Source organism: Paramormyrops kingsleyae, chromosome 3 (assembly GCF_048594095.1).
Source record: "Paramormyrops kingsleyae isolate MSU_618 chromosome 3, PKINGS_0.4, whole genome shotgun sequence".
Taxonomy (NCBI): Eukaryota; Metazoa; Chordata; class Actinopteri; order Osteoglossiformes; family Mormyridae; genus Paramormyrops; species Paramormyrops kingsleyae.
This window is the reverse complement of record NC_132799.1, coordinates 30,145,290-30,164,638: the sequence shown is the minus strand read 5'-3', so window position 1 is coordinate 30,164,638 and position 19,349 is coordinate 30,145,290. Positions and strand designations below refer to the sequence as shown.

The 19,349-nt window shown below is 47.4% G+C and overlaps 2 protein-coding genes across 6 annotated transcripts in view; one reads left to right on the top strand and one right to left on the bottom strand.

Moving 5' to 3' along the window:
- The window catches only part of cacna2d4a (calcium channel, voltage-dependent, alpha 2/delta subunit 4a), a 77,200-nt gene that overhangs the window by 32,395 nt on the left and 25,456 nt on the right, over nt 1–19,349 (bottom strand). The window lies entirely within an intron of this gene.
- Nucleotides 2,065–17,921, top strand: lrtm2a (leucine-rich repeats and transmembrane domains 2a). The gene is made up of 4 exons (XM_023810353.2): nt 2,065–2,740; nt 6,628–6,809; nt 11,753–12,346; nt 13,541–17,921. Exons 2-4 carry the CDS (start codon nt 6,749–6,751, stop codon nt 14,002–14,004), a joined length of 1,119 nt encoding a protein of 372 aa, XP_023666121.1. The 5' UTR covers nt 2,065–2,740; nt 6,628–6,748; the 3' UTR covers nt 14,005–17,921.

Below are 19,349 nucleotides of genomic sequence, written 5' to 3'. Positions count from 1 at the left end.
TGGGGATGCGGGGGGTGGAGCTACCCAGTCAACTGCTCTGACTAGTAAGCCAGCCCAAACCAGGCCTGAAACAGTCAAACTAAGCAGGCTTCCCTGCTCCACGACGAACTGTATGAAGAGCAATGATGAAGAGGGCGCTGCAGCAGCATGGCTCCAGAGCCACATGCGAGACTCAGAAAACTAGTCAAGCCAGTCAGGGTGACATGAAAATCCATTTCGAAACCTGAGAAAATTCTTCTCATTCACTTCATTGTCTTTCTAAGCAGCAATTCAAAACCTGCTTGTCATCTGTACTGCAAAATAAACCCGGAGGAGATGTAACTGAAGATAGTGAATCATTACCTTTTTGCATAACTACAACACAATTTCAATAAAATCTCATAGATTCAAAATCTTTTGTATATTCAAACATGAAATGCACAAGAGGCTTTTTTGAGAATGGTTATTTTCCAGGGGAAAGGGCAAATTATTATGCCGTCACCTCTCTTAAGGGACTAGATGGTGTTTGGGATGCAGTCATGCAAATTAACAGCACCTACCCATTAATTGGAACAGAGCTGATCTTGGACTAGTTGGATACTGACTGAGAGCTTCCTGAAGCTCAATATGAAAGTAATTACAGTTAAAGTAGGAACAATTTCACTTTGAGCTTCTTTTTTTTTTAAGATAAACTTGCAGGTAGCAGCAGATGTATAACTCAATGGTGAAAATCCCTGTCATACTGAAACCCGACATGGAAGAATACAGCAGCCCCCAGTAAGCAACACTACATTCCACCTGAGCCTATAATTTGAGGGGAATACTAATGAAAATTGCCGTAGCATGTCTCAGCCAAGCTGGCAAAACAGGCTGAGATTAACATTTTAGTTGCAGTGGAATAGTGGATCCCCGCGGACTGTGGATCCTCATTCTGTCCTACGACGAGGCCATTTGCATCCTGATTGCATACCGGATGCTTGGTGAGACAGCGGTATGACTGAAGCAGACTCCTCCCTGACTTTTAACCCTTTGCACGTTCATTATACATTCCGGTGCAAAGCCTATGCATTCATCCTTGTGACAAAACGTGTACGCCTTGTGCCAATAAAATGAGAGTAAAATAACAAGACAGAGAATGCTTTGAGAGGTAGAATCAGAATCAGAAATAGGATACTGTTAGTATAAAAATATGTACACTACTGTGGTTAAAAATGTAGAAATTTCGCTGGCAAAATATTGCATAAAAAAGGTAAATAATTGGCTATTGTTAAAAAATAAAAGTAGTTAAGAAAACATTCTTATGACTGGCATGCTGCTAGCTAAGTTCTCTAGGTATGTGGTTGTGTTAATACCTTTCAACATACTTGGGCGGCATCAGTGAAAATTTTCCACCAGGTTAATAAATAAAAACGTGGAACTCTGCATAGCTTTTTGATAAAATCATTTATTGAGCCACTGAACGGTGACAACAGCAAAAGCAATTAATAGACTAAGGTACAACAACGGCTTGTCTCTAGGACTCCACTGGACTTTAGCTTTCTGACACCAGACCCAAGCACAGTGTCCTGTTGTATGTAGCCCGGTATCAGTGGCACACAAATTAATAGCTCTCATTTCTAAACATCGTGCCCCCGCTCAGTTTTCTTTTGTTCCCTAACACAACACTCCGCGTGCTTTTGTTTCTAGAATGGAGATTACTCCATTCCTTGCCTCTCCTCTCTGTCTGTCGCTTCCTCCTACCCTGGAGAGCAAGGATATTGTGAGCCGATGGTTAAAGCACATCCCACTTCTCCTCAATGACACACTCTCTCTCACTTCAACATGAACAGTCAACCTTCTCACCCCTCCCAAAGCAAAGCTATCCTGCTGAGGTAGGAACAGAGAAAAAAACACACAACGGCAAAAGCGGCCCGCTTTTGTCAGTCTGTTTGAACGGATGAGTGAGAGAGAGCGAAAGACAGGGGGAAAGACTCTGCTGGGTAGCCTATTCCATGGGAGCATCTCATCCTCTGTGAGGTCCTGAGCTGTATCAGCTGATCTCCCCCTCCCACTCTCTCTATCTCCCTCTCAGTTTATGGGTTCAGACAGCAGCTTCCTCCAACATTACTATCTCTGACCAGTGAAGCCTCACACTCACGCACACGCGCGCACTCACACACACACACACCGACGTGCATATGCAACATGCTTGAATGCACATGCAAACGGATGACAACCCCAGCACACACGGCGCAGGCTCGCCGTCACAGATAGCCTGAGGAAAACACACATACATTAACACAGAGACACAGGCGCATGCACTCACTGGCGCACACACGCACGCACGCAGCATCCCGCGTGCATGTGAAGCGCTGGAATCACAAACGCAGCAGCAGGGAGCAGCGCGAGACGAATCACGCGGCGCTACCGCGCGCAGCACTGCCGTGAGCCGCCGGAGCGGGTGACTGGAAACTGCCGCTGGGACCGGGCTGGGGAGGCACTGGGAAAGGACTGAGAAAATCATTCTGCCGACGCTCCTGGCAACAAATATTTGTAATTCGGAGGATTTAACTTGGACGCAAATCGGACTCCGTACTGTCAAGTTTGCCTTTCTAAATCGACTTGTTTTTTTTCTGGTTGACAGCAAGAAGCTTTCCTGCCGTTTAGACCGAGAGGATTATTAAACTTGATTTTTTTTTTGTTTTGCTTGTCATTTTCCCCTTCCATTTTCTTTGTCTTGGTGGACTAATACAGCGGCTGTTGATTGCGATATCGGACGACGGTGAGTGCGTTAGAGTCCCTGCCCGTTCGGCTCCCTTGTCTCTTCGGTGCCGTTAAGTGTAAAGGTATTTGGCTGGAAGGCAGACGGTCTCACTGGACCCTCCAAAGTAAAAAGTAAAAGTAAAAGCCGTGTAGAGCCACAAGAATGTCAAATTCATTGTTACACCGGATAAATGGTCGAGCACAAATAAATCTTAATGACTGTTGCCACTGACTGATTTGTCTTCGGTAGATTGGCAGATATTGAGCAGAAATAATATGAAATAGATTTATGACGTTTTATTGTGTGATTATCAGGCAAATTGCTGTCATCTAATATAAGCAGTAATTATAAACGGGTGATGCCGTTATGTGTGTGTACGAGTGGGAGAGAGTATCATGTAAGGTTTCTGAAATAGACTCAAAGCAAAAGGTGGTTGTGTGTTTATATAAGAGATATACGGAGGATTGTATTCTATATTCATGTGTTCATCTGTGTGTGAAAGACATTTTGCATTCTTATATATGTCTGTGTTTCTAAGCATGTGTGTGTGTGTGCATGCATGTGTGCCAGTAAGCAAGAGACGTGTGCCTGTATGTGTGTGTTTCGGCACCGCGATGCGGAGGCATGTGATTCACAGTTGAAACACCCAAAGGACCGATCCTTGACAGATCAAAAACGTTGACCTGAATCCGAATGTAAATAATTCGCTCATTTTGCCCCTATGCTCTAAGGCACCAGCTCTCACTGTAAGAAATGGCGCACACACCCATCTCAGTATGTCTCTTCCAAAAAAAAAAAAAAAAAAAAATGCAAGAACAACAACAGTACAATATACCATCCTACTTCCTGCAGAGCTGGACGTGGTATCTGCTGTGTTGGGGTGGGGGGTGTTACAGTGCATCTTTTGGATCTCATCTGGGGCTGACACCACGCACACGCGCACACACACACAAATACATACACACTCACACTGTTGCATGCCTCTGCTCCGTTCTAGCCCTGGCCTCCCTTTGTGAAGAAGGATGCTCTCAATTATTGATGTTACAGGGCCTAGTGCTTTTGTTCTCCTCTTACTTCTAACTCAGTACCTCCTCGCTGCAGCTGGAAGGTACTCATGCCTGTTTCTTCACCTGTATCTGTCACTAATATTCTAAAAATTGAGACAGCAGGCAAGGTATACAATCAGCAAGTGAATTCAGTCCCAGAGCTCACACACAGAACTGGGGGGCAGTGGAAGGGGTGCATCACTGGAGGGCATTGATTTCTGCTGTGTTTCATACAGGGAAAGTGGAATTATGCCTGCTTGCTGTCTGTCCCTTCCTACTGTCAACCACGTGCATCCGCATTGGTGTGTGTTTGTCAGACACACAGAGCAGACGCAACCTGAGGTGTGCATGCTTGACTGTGCATTGAAGCGGAAGCAGGGGAGTGCTGTTCATTGCAAAAGCATAAGTGTGTGTGTCGTGTGTGTGTGTTTATGCCTTTATGGATGTGTATGGGCTTATTGTGTGGAGATGTGTGCTTGTGTCATGTGGACACTCTATTTGCGGACCAGCATTTCACTCAGAGGGGATTATAAACAGCAAAGTGGTGGTGGTGGGGGGGGGGGATCTACACCAATCCCTAGCATGCCTATGACATTGGCAGTGCTGTATTTATGTGACACCAGAGTATTTGTGTCCATTGGAGGTGAACAGTGTTCTGAGTGGGTAACACAGAAGGGGCTGGGCAAAGGATTCTGGGATTGTTCCCTGTGTGTGAGCCAGTCAGTTCTTGGCCAATCACACAGAGAAGGACTCGGGTAAATGTGGTGTTTTTCTATACCACTGCTGTTGGGAAAACAAAGCTGGGTCACTAATCCTAGGTATCAGTAACGTTGAGCCATTCTCTCACTGTACTTAATCTGTGAAATTGAATTAACCGGCCGCAGCAGCACGCCCCAAACAAAGCACGACAAAAGCCGGCGAAGGCCGTGAAGAGGAGGAGAGCGAGCCGCTCAGCAAAGGACGAGCACTGGCAGCGTGTGAGGTGACGGCAGATTTCACTCATCCGCTTCTGGGAAAAAGAGGACAATGAAGGGGGATGAATCACTACAAAAGCCACTAGCAAAAGGGGAATGCAGCGGTGGTGGGAGCGAGACCGCCAGAGGAGAACACTCTGGCTACAGGCAACAGGCTGGACCAACCACTCAGCAGAGGATTGAGCCCAGGGGGACAAAGGGCTGATTTTTTTCACAGGGAGGGTGCTGCTGGCACGCTCTTATTCCCAAGCTTCACTAGGGATGTGCCAGGTTGCAGTAGATCTCCTCCCATATAAACATAAGCAAGATATTGCAGGGTGATGCTAACAGAAGTTGCTAGTGCAGCCTTAGCGTCTTTTCCTTCTCCATTGTCCCCCCTCCGTGATGGTGATAGTGCACCAGGGAGCATTGAAAATGCCTATATGAGGCAAGGCTGAGCAGGATGGCACTCAGCATAAATAGCCAGCGGCTGCATGCATCGTACCCTCTCAGGCCTTGCCTCATGGTGAGCGCCAGGTTCCATTCCAGTTTGCTACGCCGTGTGTGAGAGCGGATGTCACTGTATACGTGGCGTCTCCCAGAATGTAATGCCGCATTGCCACTTCTTTTTCGGAAAGGGGACAAGGTTTGATAAATAAAACCCACAAGACAGGAAGTCCTCTGACTCTTCACTGTCCTCCTACACAGGCTTCTGGGACAGGGAACCTGCCCTGCTTTGGGCCCTCAGGTTAGCCCGAGCCTGACAGGTTACAAGCTGCTATCTAGGCCTGGCCTGCTGCCCTCCTTGTTCTTAGCAGCAATACCTTTAGGAGATGCTCCGCTATTGGTTCTTTGGTTAGGCTGAGCTTTGACAAGCACAGGGAAGATAGCGAGGAAACCTCCACCTCAGTAATGCTCAGTGGGTACCTCCGGCAGGCCAGACTCTGATGGCCTCTCCCAGTGACCAGCATGTTTACACACGGCATGGACGGGGGGGGGGGGTGCGTGGGTGGGTTGCAGGAAGCCACAGGGGACAGGGTGAAGAGTGCATGTTGGGTCCGTCTGATGTGGTGATAAAGGTGAGGGATACGGCTGCCCAGCCCATATTGGTTCGTCCCTCAAATTGGCAGCGAAGTCTCTGGCATGGAGTGCCTCCTCGCAGCAAGCCCGCGCTGAAATAAACTATGGCTCTCCCTTGCTCTTTCACACACACACACACACACACACACACACACACAAAAAGCCAGCAAGCCCGTTAGCAAACGGAACTGCACTGCCCCTAGCCACTAGCCATCCGGCTTCATGTCAGTGAAGGTCTGATCTTAAGCCAACCTGCAGGGGATGTGAACAGGCCGATGTACCTTGATCAGTCATGTTACGATCATAGGAGAGGAGCTGCCAGCCCTGGATCCTGCTGTCCATTTGTGTGACATGGAGGAGAGTGTGTCGGTTTTGCCACCTGCCCCCTCCCCCTACACCACTGTACACAACTCACAGTGATGTATAAGGTAATAGACAGGCACTGCACACGACAGTCCACATACGTGTGCACGTGCACATTGGAAGAGTGCGTTGTACATGTATTGCCAGGAAACACGATGATGTGTTATTCATCATGCTATTTTTCAAATACCATTCCTCCTGTTTCTGACAGACTTACAATATATGCCAGTGTGCCTCTGTGTGTGTGTCCACGTGTGTTTGTGGGTGTCTGCCGACTGGTGTGTACCAGTTTAATCACTCCCTCAGCAACTAATGAGGGAGCTCACAGCAGGACTCAGCCTGGTTGTACTGGAACACCAAACAAGGAGGAAGCCAAACCCAGAATACACAGCCTGAAAATGACGATCGCGTCATAAATGATGATGGTGTCATGGTCTTATTGTGTCCTTGATCCTTCGAACAGGGCACGCCAGATCTGCTGCCTGACTGGCCCGTCCCCTTCTCGGGACGCGGGCGTGCCAAGGAGCAGTGACAGCCAGATGCCAGAGCTACATTAGAGAAGGAGCCAAGCAGGAAGGACTGAAATGCGCCTCTTCACCCGGCCCTACCAGAGCCGCCAGGGGAGGGCGACAGAGAGCAGCCCCGGTAAGTGTTCTGCAGTGCTCAGACGGCTGGATTTGTGACAGGCGAAACTCACAGCAGGACAATTGTCCTTTTCCAAAAGGCTTTAGATTAAATGTCCTTAGAGCGCTAAATAAAGAAATATATAAATGAAATGTTACGTAAACTCGGTAAGCTTCAGGGTAATGCATCTGCTATCAGCTAAAGCATATAAATCATTTAACACCAAGCTCCTGTGTGAAACAGTGCAGAAGAGGGGCAATTCACAGCGAATGGCGTCAATGCTGAGCCATCCTGGTAGAGAGTGGTCCTTGACAGTGAGATGATTTCGCCTTCCAAATTCCAGTCTCCTGGCTTGACGCTGTGGACCTCTATTTCAGCTGATAAAGAGTGGCTGTTAGATTCCTTGTAGTACCGTGAACCTAGCTTGTGATTTTGTAGCTTCTCATTGATTTGCCACCCAGCAGGGTATATAAACTCAGAGCATCAGGGTGAGCGTGTGAAAAGCCAAGGCCGCTCATCAACCCAAGAATTACCTCTCTGAAGGCCTTATTGGCCCTCTAACCAGAGTCACCAGATTTTGTTACAAGCAGGTGCTGATCTGCCTGTCCAGCTTTAAGAGCCACTCGTGTTACAGGACACAATTATTCTTTCAGCGCCCATGTAGGCCGCGCCAACGAGTCAGCCGTTTCCGCAGTATGGCTGGCTGCGTCTCCACCATTCACCCCTGGAGCATATTTTTATGAACTAAGAACCATTTATATGTAACATTTCAATCTTGGCACCATTTTCTCGATCCCTTAATGCTTCTTCAGGCTTAAAAAGAATGTATTTAAAAAGACCAAAACAGGTATGGAGAGTTAGTTGTCTCTCAGCCAGAAAATGTCCCTGCCTAACCCTGTCTTTTCAGTTTAACAAACAATACGGTTATTTACACAGCTCTGTCATCAAGGTTAAATTATGAGCATTCTGTAAAGACCTCAGAACTTGCTACACTACAGAATCTGTTTTACTTTTTATTTGAAGGTCATTTACCTAACAGAACCTGCGCATAGGGATGCCAGGAGTCAGGAGTTGGCAGGGGCAGCTTTTGGGCAGGACAGTGGCACACCCACAGTGTTGATGTGTGAATCGGGAAGCTAGGAGAGGCGTAAATCTGAGAGACCGGATGACCGCTCATCAAGTGTGGATGCGGAAAAGCCGCGGTTGCTTGTGATCCTGTGAGATGTTTACGTACTTGCCCCCCAGTCCCCGATCCCCCACACATATGGGTCCTGGGATGAGCCACACCTGACTCCATACACCCTCTCCCCATCTCTCTTCTCTGCCTTTTAAAGCTCTGAGCTCTGCTGTCCTTTGCTGCAGCACCATACATATGGACACATACACACAGGATACACATATAAACTGCATAAGTGTCTTAATGTATGAACCTTTGAGTCCTTTGGCAGAAAAGCCAAGTAGGTAGTAAACTTGGGCGGTATTTAATTTTTCACATCACCATGCTGTCAATAGATTATACCATGGTATATGGTATTTTTTCAAAAGCAATGCTACTCCAATACTGTGAAATCTTGGCAGGGTCCCCCAACAATAAAATTCACCAGGGAGAGGGGAGGAGTATACCCAAAATACTGTATTATTGTCATACTGCCCAAGCCCATTAGGCAGATGTAAATGTAATGGGTATTTTCAGTATACAGGAGTGCATTTGTGTGCACAAACACACACACACAAAGCACATGCCGTTGTCACATGAGTGCTTGCAGATGCCTTTTAACACCCTGCCATGTGAAAATGGTGTTGAGACATCACCCTGCTTGCTCACTGTTCTCTGTGAAAGTGTGAGCATAGCAAGCATGTTTACCACAGGGACCTGAATGGCGTCACGGCGGCAAAAGGCCTATTCGGTGCTGGCTGGGGCGTGCTTCCCGCCCACCACACATGCGTGTCCCATGAGCCTCGCTGCCCGCCCGTCAGACGGCTTCCGCACCCGGCACATGCTCACACACATGTGAGGCGGCCCCCTGGGCACCGGGAGTCCTTCAGCGCCTCAGAGAGCCGGCGATCAATCGCAGAGCGTGGGTAAGAGCACATTCGTGGTGAGACACACTGGAAGCTTCCTGCTCCTTTCTGAGGACTCCGAGAGGAAGGCAACATTGTGAAATTAAACAAAGAAGAACTATAACAGACCCATTAATAGTTAAATGCTAAAGCAATAAGGGACAGGCGGAATATTAAACAGCCTGAGAATCTAGTGGCAGCCAGAGCCCTTGAAGGACCTGCAGTGGAAGCCTGCCGTACTACATTCAGTAGCACATTTCTGCACCCTTATCAAAGGTATAATTAACTTACGAACTAGAGCTGCTATGTTAATAACACCTTCTTCTCAATGCTTTCTAAAAACAGAAGGCTTTTAGATTAAATATACCATACAAAAACAATTAATCTGTTTTCCTGCTTTCCAATATCACAGTATTTCAGGATTTTAATATTTATTTTCAACGATACCTGGCCATAAATGCACTCTAACTGTTTCCCTCCCTCTCTGTCTTCCTGTCTTTGCCCAACAGACAAAAACTGTAATCCCATCAGTGACAACCTTAACCCCTACCCAGCTCTAACCTTAACCATAAATAATCAAACAAAATACAAGCATTTTGGCATTTTTAGTTTTTTGATTGTAGTCACAGAATTCTATAAAGTTGAATTTCCCCTTGTGGAGACCGAAAAAATGGTCCCCACAACGTCAAAATAACAGCTTTTAATGACATAGTGGGGACATTCGGTAATGTATATCTGACCCACACATACACACACATACACAGAAAAGCAGTCTCCCTAAAACTCTCACTTCCTTAATACCTCTAATCTCTTTGACGATGACCGCCCAGTGGATGAGGATAATTAAAGAACGGGTGATTTGAGGAGGCGTTTGGCGGTGCAGCCTTTGAATCGGCGAGCCGAGCGTGGACACTTTGGGCCAGCCCTCGCGGTTATACCGTCCGCGTCAGCCACATGACTCACACTCGCTCCTCCCTGAGTGGGTAATGATGCTGCTCAAAACGGGCCATATTTACCACTAACGTAAGAGGACACCACGACTGTGGATCCAAGTCATTTCAGGTGCCCTGGCAGCGCTCCCTCCCGCCTGCCCACTGCCCCTCTCCCAGCCCCTGATGTTCTTCCACTGGAGCACTTTAAATAGAGATGCAGCAGTGGCGGGGGGGAGATAAACACTGCGAAATAGAGCGAGCAAATTTCTTGTCAGCCCCTCACAGCTAAAGCACCTCAGATCTAACTCACGGAGCACTAGTCCCCTCTGTGTCATTAAAAAGGCGACGGGGTCCCTCTGGAAACGGCAGGGATATCAGGCCACAGCGGGTCCTTTTCCGCAGGGATGGCAATCTGCGTTCACCACGTCACTCGCAAAACCAAGCGAGTACTATCTAAAGCCATCGACCCAGTGCTGCGCTGTTGGCCTGTACCACTGACACGTCCTCTGGAGAAGCCCCTCTGTGGCGCCCTCCTATGGGGGGAAATGGCAATGACCGGCCCCGAGAAGCTTCCGCCACTTGCTGTGCTGGGATTGGGTGTCTGCGGCGCCCTAGATTGGCCATTCGCTTCACCCGCGTCTGCCCAAAGGCATTATGGGTCTGATCCTCCAGATGCCCCCAGTGTCAGGGGGAAAAAGAGAGTGAGACACACCCCCTGTAATGACACCCTGGAGCACTGGATGATTCCACGCGTTGAATTACCGGGCACTGACAGGGCAACGTCTGGGGCAACCTGTGTCCCATTGGTGCAAACAGACTTGGGTTTCATCATCCTTGTTACGGAACATTGCCCAGCAGCTAATTAGTCCATCTCATGGTTTATTAATCCGCCTCTCAGACCTGTTGTGTCTGAGCTTTGCCGGCCTGTTTTATTAAAAGGAGAATGAATCTGGGGGCAACTAGTGTCCGTATGAGTTATGGCTGCAATTTGCAAACTGGAAAATGCAGGTTGTGGTAATTAAAGATCTCCACAATAATGTCGCCGCCTGAGTTTTGGGGAAGAACCAGCACATCTTGTCTGGGGGGGGGGGGGGGTGCCTATGTGTCACCCGGGTCCGACACTGGGCTCTCTATCGCCGTTTCTGCAGTCCGACTTTCGTGTTGACGCACGCCGAGAATCACAGCAGATTTTCCATCTGATAGGAAAAACTGTGGTCCCAGTGAAGCCACATAGAGCATATCTAAGCCCCCCCCCCCCCCTTATGTTGGCTACTGCCGAGTCACGACACACATCTTCTCCACTCAGAAACCCCCCCCCCCCCCCCACCACCTCCACAGAGTGACACACACACATACACCCTCTGCTGTAGAATCAAGCTCGGCTTGGTGAAGTACTTTCAGAAACATCCATTTAGCCCCCTTGGAGCAGCCCCCCCCCTGCCCCCCCAGCACACCACACGCCCACACTCACAGCACGCAACGCCCCGTCCTAAGCTGACTGCGGATCCCAGCACGGGGGCTGCGTTGGCCACGGCGGCTCTCCAAGTGTGCATTGTACATTCTTATCATGAACAACGCAAAGCAGCCTCAATGCAGCGTGACTCAGGGCCAGTGGAGTGTGAGCAGCGAGCCGGGCCACACACCCCCCAGGGAGGGTCCACCCCCCCCAGCCGACCTCTTGAGGTCTCAGCCAACGTTTCCTGGGCCACAGCATCTGGGCAGCGCCAAAGGCGGACTGCAATCGTCAGGGCTGCATACAGCAATAGACAGCGTGGCTTTGGCTCTATTTTTGGCCGCCCTTGTCTCAATCGAATCGCCCTTCAAAAATCGGTCTAGAATAGAAAGTCCCCATGCAAAGGTTGCTGAGAGCAAAAGCTCAGTCTTTATTATTTTCTGTGTAGCTGTGGACAATCATGTGACCTTCAACAGCTCAGTCACAATGCTCACTCTCTCTCCCCTCTGTCTCCATAGCTCTTCTCTGGCTGCTGGGGGCACTGGCTGGCCAGCTGGGGGTGGTCGGCGGCTGCCCGTCTGTATGTACTTGCAATGGCACTGAGGTGGACTGTGGAGGGCGGGACCTGGTGTCCCTGCTGGCTCTTGGCCTGCTGCCAGGTATCCGCACTCTCGTGCTGTCCAACAACCGCCTGGCGTCACTGGCACCGGGGACCTTCGCCAACCACAGCGCCCTGGAGTACCTGGACCTTTCCAACAACTACCTAGATGGGCTACCCGCCACCCTTTTCCGTGAGCTGGGCAACCTGACGGAGCTGGTGCTACGCAACAACAGCCTGACGTCGCTGGACCGCGGACTGCTGCGGGGCCTGGGCCAGCTCCGGCGGCTCGATCTGTCCCTCAACGGGCTGTCCACGGTGTCCCCGGGGCTGCTTGACGAGCTGCGGAGCCTCACCTGGCTGTCACTGGCCGGGAACCGGCTGCACGCATTGGAGAGAGCCGCCTTCGAGCCACTGGCCAGCCTACAGCACCTACAGCTGGGCGGAAACCCTTGGGAATGCGACTGCAATTTGAGAGACTTTAAGCACTGGATAGAGTGGCTCCTGTACAGAGGTGAGCCCCTAGCGCTGGCTGCCTACGTGCGCAAGGCAGGTCAGCCTCATTCCTCGAGTTCCTACGGTTCACAGACCGATCCAGCAGAAAAGCAGAGGACACGACTGACTGCAGAAAACGAGAGGAAATATGCTAGTAGGCCCACGGAGAAACACGTTATAGTGGTCAGAACTGAACCCTAAGCCGATGGAGTTTGCTGAAATGCTAAATTAGGATTGCTAATGATATCAGCCATCAGCTAGCGTTCCTGTCTGCAAAGTCCTTTGGCTTTTAGATTTTAGATTGTTTTTGTGCATCTGCAGCTACTGTAGCAGGTTGCTTGTCTGCTTCTTCCATTCTCTGGTGTAGGTCAGAGGTTTAAACTCTCCCCTGCTCTGCTGCAGATGTAGAATTAATTCTTGAAAAAACACATGAAAAGATAAAGGGGCCATCTGTCATGCGAATCCATGTATCTGTTTGAAGTTACGGCGCTGACCGTAGGTCCTTAGCCAGACCTCGTATTCCACCCTGGGCTTCCCCTTTATCCCTCAGCTCTGCTGCATAGCCTCTGGTCTTCCTTTCATCACTGTCTCATTTTGAGCTGTAATTGGGTTAACAGAGTTCATGTTTAGAGTGTGCATTCTCACTGCCGTATTTGTCGCTTTATTCATTCAGCACATCTGTTCTTTTTCTGTATTTTTACTCATTTAGGGAAAAACAACACATTTCTGCCTCATTGAGTTCTGTTTTCCCCCCTAAACTGTCACTCTGCCTACTTCTCTAACTACCAACCTCTAAGGACTCACTTGTCTCTATAAGCGCTTCCGCACTCGTTTCATTTTAACCCCTTCCCCTCCACATTCTGCATGTAGGGCCTTGGTGTAGACCTTCACCTGTCATCCGTTTTCTAATAGTTTCAACAGATCTTGCGACTCTGACAGATGAGCCAGCAGTCTCAGCCCTGTGCTGTCAGACGAGCAGCAGCAGTCCTGCATTTACATGGGTACACTGAGCATCTGTTTACACTGACTTCACCTACAGGAACATGCCGCTGGATTCACACTTAAGACCGAAGTCTTAACCCTTATTGGTGACTCATAAAAAACCAGATTGGAGGTTAAAGTTTCTTAATTTAAGGTAAGAAAAACATGGTTTGATATGTGCTGAGCTTCCTTTCTCTTCCTCTCTCTCCCTCCCTTTCTGGGGCGGTTGCAGGTGGACACGTGGATGCCGTGGAGTGCACCCTCCCCAAGGACCTGCGTGGGCGAGACATCCGCAGCGTGCCGGTGGAGATGTTCAACTACTGCCTTCAACTAGAAGACGATAACGGTAGCTCTCGAGGCGGGAACACTCCTCCCTGCAACAGGGCTGCCAGCCCGTCCATCACCCCACCTTCGGAAGGCCCACCACCCGCCCCGGCAGCGGACGCTTCAGCTCCAGACTGCGTGCGGCAGCGGTACCGGCCCGTAAGTGTACGGCGGGCCATCGGCACAGTGGTGATCGCCGGTGTCGTCTGCGGCATTGTCTGCATCATGATGGTGGCGGCGGCTGCCTACGGCTGCATCTATGCGTCACTCATGGCAAAGTACCAGCGGGAGCTGAAGAAAAGGCAGCCGCTGATGGGCGACGGGGAGGGCGACGCCGACCCCGAGGAGAAGCAGATCTCCTCTGTGGCATAGAGAGGCCTCACCGGGAGCTGCCGGCCCGGAGAAGCAGGACCGCCTCTACAATTTCTATCCGTTGGTCGTCTCTCTCTTATTTAATTCCCCACCCCCCAACCTGGGGTAGGTTTGCTGAGCTAGCACTGCTTCTCCCCCTTTTCCTTGCTCTTCTGTACTTGGGAGGGGGTTTTCAGAGCTGACTTCCCCCACCTCCCAACCTTTATCACAAGTTGGTTAAAAAAAAAAGCCCTGAACCTTTTGCTAATACTGGAGGGAAACCAGCCAGGGGCCAGACACAGACTCCTTGGGACCCTGTTTTGGGGAATCAGCAGAGCATCATCCCTGCTTCAGCCCTGTTCTCTATGCTCAAAGCTCTTGGGCTTTCCTAATTTTCTGGGTGGAAAGTTAACAGATATAGGATGTTAGGGTCTTTTCCTGCCTCCTCCACCCCTCCCTGCTTCTGGCTGAGTCTGCATCATGATGGGGGCAGCCGGGCACTCCCGTATCCCTGTGCTCTGACCTGATACCAGCTCCTGCACCCTGGAAGGTAACCAGCTCCTTGATGCACTCCCTGCGTTTATCCAATTGCATTGCAGCGTTCCCCTCCTGGAGTCTCTCTGCGGTGACATTCGTAATGATAAACAATATCATCTATCCTTACCCTCCATATCTGTATTGTATAGGATGCTACCATTACTCTTTAACATGTGATGTACCCTCCCTTCCTGTTTTTCTTCTGTAGTGTTGCAGTCTCATGTCATCGTTACTTTCCAAATCATATGGTTTAGGAGGAATGATTAATCCCAGTAAAAGTTGTTTTTAGAGTCTGTTAGATCTCCTCAAGAGAAAACTAATGATATAGAGTAATGTTAACGATGTTAACAGTGTGTAGCTGGATGCAGTTTGTTCGTTTTGTGTGTTTTAGAGCTGTGATAACCTAGACCTCAGTTCAGTGGACGGACACACTGGGTTCTTTTTCCGTCCACCGTAGAAGTATGGCGGGGACACGACCACCTGCTTGGCATGTGACATCAGCGACAGCTCCTGATAGGCAGATAGAGATGGAGAGACAGCTGTGGTTTAAAATTAATCCTTCCTGCTGCAGCCGTCGTGCGGACAGATTCGGTCAATCTGAATGGGCATACAGACTTTGTTAGGCTGTCTGTCTTTGTTTCCTCATCTGCCATTGCACTGAACGTGTACCGCGCTTAGCATCCGCTCGTGCTGCTGGAGACTCTTCGCGCGTGTCGTTCGATGGAGTGGCGTGACCGGATCTGACACCGTTCGCTGCTATGAGACCCGTTTTTAAGCCGCTGGGTGTACCGGGACAGCAGTGGTTTTGTCAGCTGCAGGGAACATGTTTTGGTTTTCTAATAGAGTATTTTTCATAATGATATCCGTGTCTGTCAGTGGATATTATCCATTTCCCATTTTGTCTGCATCCCTGCAGTTCAACCCCTTTATAACTTGAAGCATTATCACAGGAACAGATAGCCTGGAACGACAGTTATAATGGCCTCTTCAGCCTAAACAGTGTTCCAGTAGAACATTTTATGGTAGCACAGCTCGTTGACAGGGACTGCCCCGATAGATGGGACATAACAATACCCAAAATCCAGACAAATATTTATGTCCATAAGTATCAGTTACCCTGCTGAGATGAACTGGATAAGGGAAGCGTATTTTAGGAGTTTGCCTGATTCTGTGTTAGACATTCTCCTAGACTCCCTATGTGTGCACATCCAAAATGACTCAAGCAGAACTGGAATGAGAGCTTAGTTTGCACTAGATCTACAAAGGCACACCTAACACGCCGCCCCATTAGAAAGTCTTCCGCTGCTGTGTCGCTCCACACTGTATTTAAAGCAGGCTGTATGACAGAAGCTCTCAGCCTGGGAGAAACCATATCCACACTGGGAGGACCTTACCCCCCCCCCCCCATCACAGGTTGTCTACTCATCAGCTAGCAATCGCCATCACTGCACCACCCAACCCCCAGCCGCCACGTCCAGCCGCCACGTCGACACGACACACACAACAAACACACAGCTCCCTTGCCACCTGACAGCTGAAGGAAGCAATGGTACAGATATGGTACTGTAGGTATTTATTTCAGTATTTTCTCTGGCCTTGGCTGTAAATTATTCAACTCACGCCAGTACAATTGTTTTTTTCCCCCTGTTTGGGTGGTAGGTTCTGGAACAGTTTTTCAAAAAGACATTCTGTCTGTTGCCTGCATGCTATGCAAATCTGTGAACCTCCTGAAGACAGACTAGGTGCAGGACCGCTGGAGGGTTGTCTTAAAATGTTATTAAAACAGTGGTTTATGAAAATTAGAATTCACAAGAACACACTTAATCCTGACTGTGCTAGGGTTCATATCTTAGTGAGACTGTGATGTGCTAAGAGGTTTATTTCACTGGCATAGAAGCAATAGGTCTGGAAACAATTCCTTAAAAATTAACCTGTTAGTAGCTGCTTCCTCTGAGTTTAGAAAATAGCTATGAATTGGGGTAGTTTTAACTATCCCAGTGGTGCTGTAGTATGGTCATATTAAACGACTGACCTTCAGAAAACAAAGGAATCGGAGACCATACAAATCCTATATGCGTACTTTAGGTTTTCAAAATGGAAAGAGGTTCCCTTTAAGTTCCCACAGCGCCACCTGCAGAAACTGATGGGAATGACACAACAAGACAACAGAGTGTTCAGGGAAACACAAAAGTGTGCATATGTGGCATATTATTAGAGACAAAAGACTAATCTAATACATACATGACATGTAAAACAAAATCCAGATTTAGAGATTTAAGATTTCCATACATTAGAACTTAATGTGTGGTACCAATTCATCAGTACTTTGTTGATATACCATTTATTGATTTGGATTTTTTTAACCAAAGAAAATGCCAGTTGAATATCATGTGCAACTTCCTACAGCTGAAGTGTGTTATGTTTTTGTGAAGTGTGTCTTTGTGTCAGCTGTTATTTCATAATTTATCCTACAGATATATTTACCAGTTAACCTTGAACGTGTAGAAATACTTTGAATGGTATCTTATTAAACATAGTATAAAATTTATGGAATAACATAAAACCTGACAGTGACTCTGTGCTAAACCCAGTGTTATTGTATTGTTTGCCTTGTGACATAAACAATCATAGGAGAAAAATGCAGATAAAAGCTGTTGCTGAATTGGCCCAACCTTCTGTCTGCCCCATAGCAACAAGGTCAAGGATGAATTTGCAGACTTCTACAACTGTACAGGGAAGGGGGATGATTCCTGAATTTGGAATAACTTTTTTTTTGAGACAATAGATGCACTTTAAATATGCTACAATACTTAATAGTCATGTAAGACAAAATGTTTTAAACCAAGAGATACCCATGACTTTAATGAATTTGGCAGTGACCAAAGAATTATAGTGTTGCATAGATTGCTGCAAAAAACACTTAAGTTTGAGGATGGGAGCACCTAGCACAGAAATAAATGAGTTTCTCAGTGTTATCAATGTGATAACAGGCTTCATGCCTCCTTGCCACGCCTATCAATGTTGACCCCTACTGGAAACTCAGTGTCACAACATGCCCAAATCAAATTACTTAGTAAATGTGGTTTACTGTGGGTGGCTGGTTGGAGATGGATAGCTTCTTTTTTTTTATCTGCTCTCTAGGTTTTAGACAAAAGAGAGGTTCCCCCTGAAACGGACTCTGTGCATCTCCTTTAACTACCATTATTTAATCATGTATTTATTTATTTGTTGGTGTATTGGTTTATCTACTGTTATTTTTTCTAAAAATGTTATAACGAAGTTATACAGGATGAAACAAATTGCCTCTTTATTTTTTGCTCAAGATTACAGCTTGTTTGAAATACTATTTGTGGGCTGTGGAACAAGATATGTTGAAATTAATAAAGAATGTATTTCCTTAATTTCCTGTGTCTAGAAACAACTGTATAGTGTGTTAACATGTAATGATGTCAACAGCAACCTCATCCAGTATCCAGTTTCATTTTGATGCTGCATTAATTTCAGAAAAGCCCCTTTATTTGACATCCTCATTGTTTTTCTAGGCTCTCCAATGACTCAATACTAATCCAACCGTTTTATGCAGGGCAGTCAGTGCAGCCAGTTTGACGACCTGGACAGATTAGCCTCTATGCGCCTGTGGTTGAATATCCTGCCTAATAAATCCCAGCAAACATGTAGCTGTCACAGTTGAGTTACTGTACCAGAGAGAGAACGCGCACTTTCAGTATGGAATAAGAAGCATCCTGCAGATTGGTCATCATCCAAACATACAAATATATTGTCCTACAAATACCTCATTCTTCAGCTGAGGACAGAAGATATGGCATTTATCTATGGTCAACAGTACTTGGAAAGTAAGATCCCAGTATTTGTCATACCCCTATAGGTCACTTGCAGAATAATACTGCAATACTCAGAATGTCATCTAATATATAGTTCATAAGCATGTATTTTAACACCGCACCTAAAAGGCTGGTTTTACAATGATCCTTACACCTGAATACAAATATTGTCACTGTTAGTAGTGGAAACATTTCTAGGGTTGTCAGCCTGTCAGGTACTGCAGTTGATAAGATCATGATGATGTTGTTGGTTCAAGTCCCAGAAGGGCTGTAGGATCCTTGCTTAAGTAAATCATCCAGCTGTATCAAGAGGTAATAATTTTATGTTGGTTACAACACAGGGGTGCCAAATGAGTAACTAAATATAAAACAAATGTAGGGCATGTCACTATCTTATCATGGTCTCCAATAATTAAATTCAGCTTTCGCTTCAGAAGCCTAACAGAGAGGAGTCACAGACAGTGTGAACTAAAACATTATAGAGCCAGTTTCCCTGCGTGTCTAATGACGGGATGAGATGGGCACACGCTTACATCGCTTAAAATTCCATCACGTTGTGACTCTTGGTTGACCTCCTCTTGGAGTTCAGCGTGGCGCTCTCAAAATTAAGACTCTGCGCTAATGACAAGCCAATCGAGAAGTGAGTCACATCTCAGTGTCTGCACTGCATCTGAAATGATTTGCTTGGTTGAAAATGTTTTTTCATTACACAGTGACAGGCTAGTTTTTACCTTCAGTGGAAGGTTACTGCAGTGTGGGGGTTTATACTGAAATAGAGTATGAAACAGTATACAGTTTAAATCCTGGTCTATCAGTGGATAACGTGGGAAGGTATAGCAACTAATTTGTTCAGTGGTATAAGCTGTTTTTACTTTATAAATCACAGAAACAAAATCAGTATATAAATCTCTGAGGAGACCATATCCAGCTTCTGTTTCATATAACAGGCAGATAAACCATCCACAAACCCAAATCATATAGTCGACC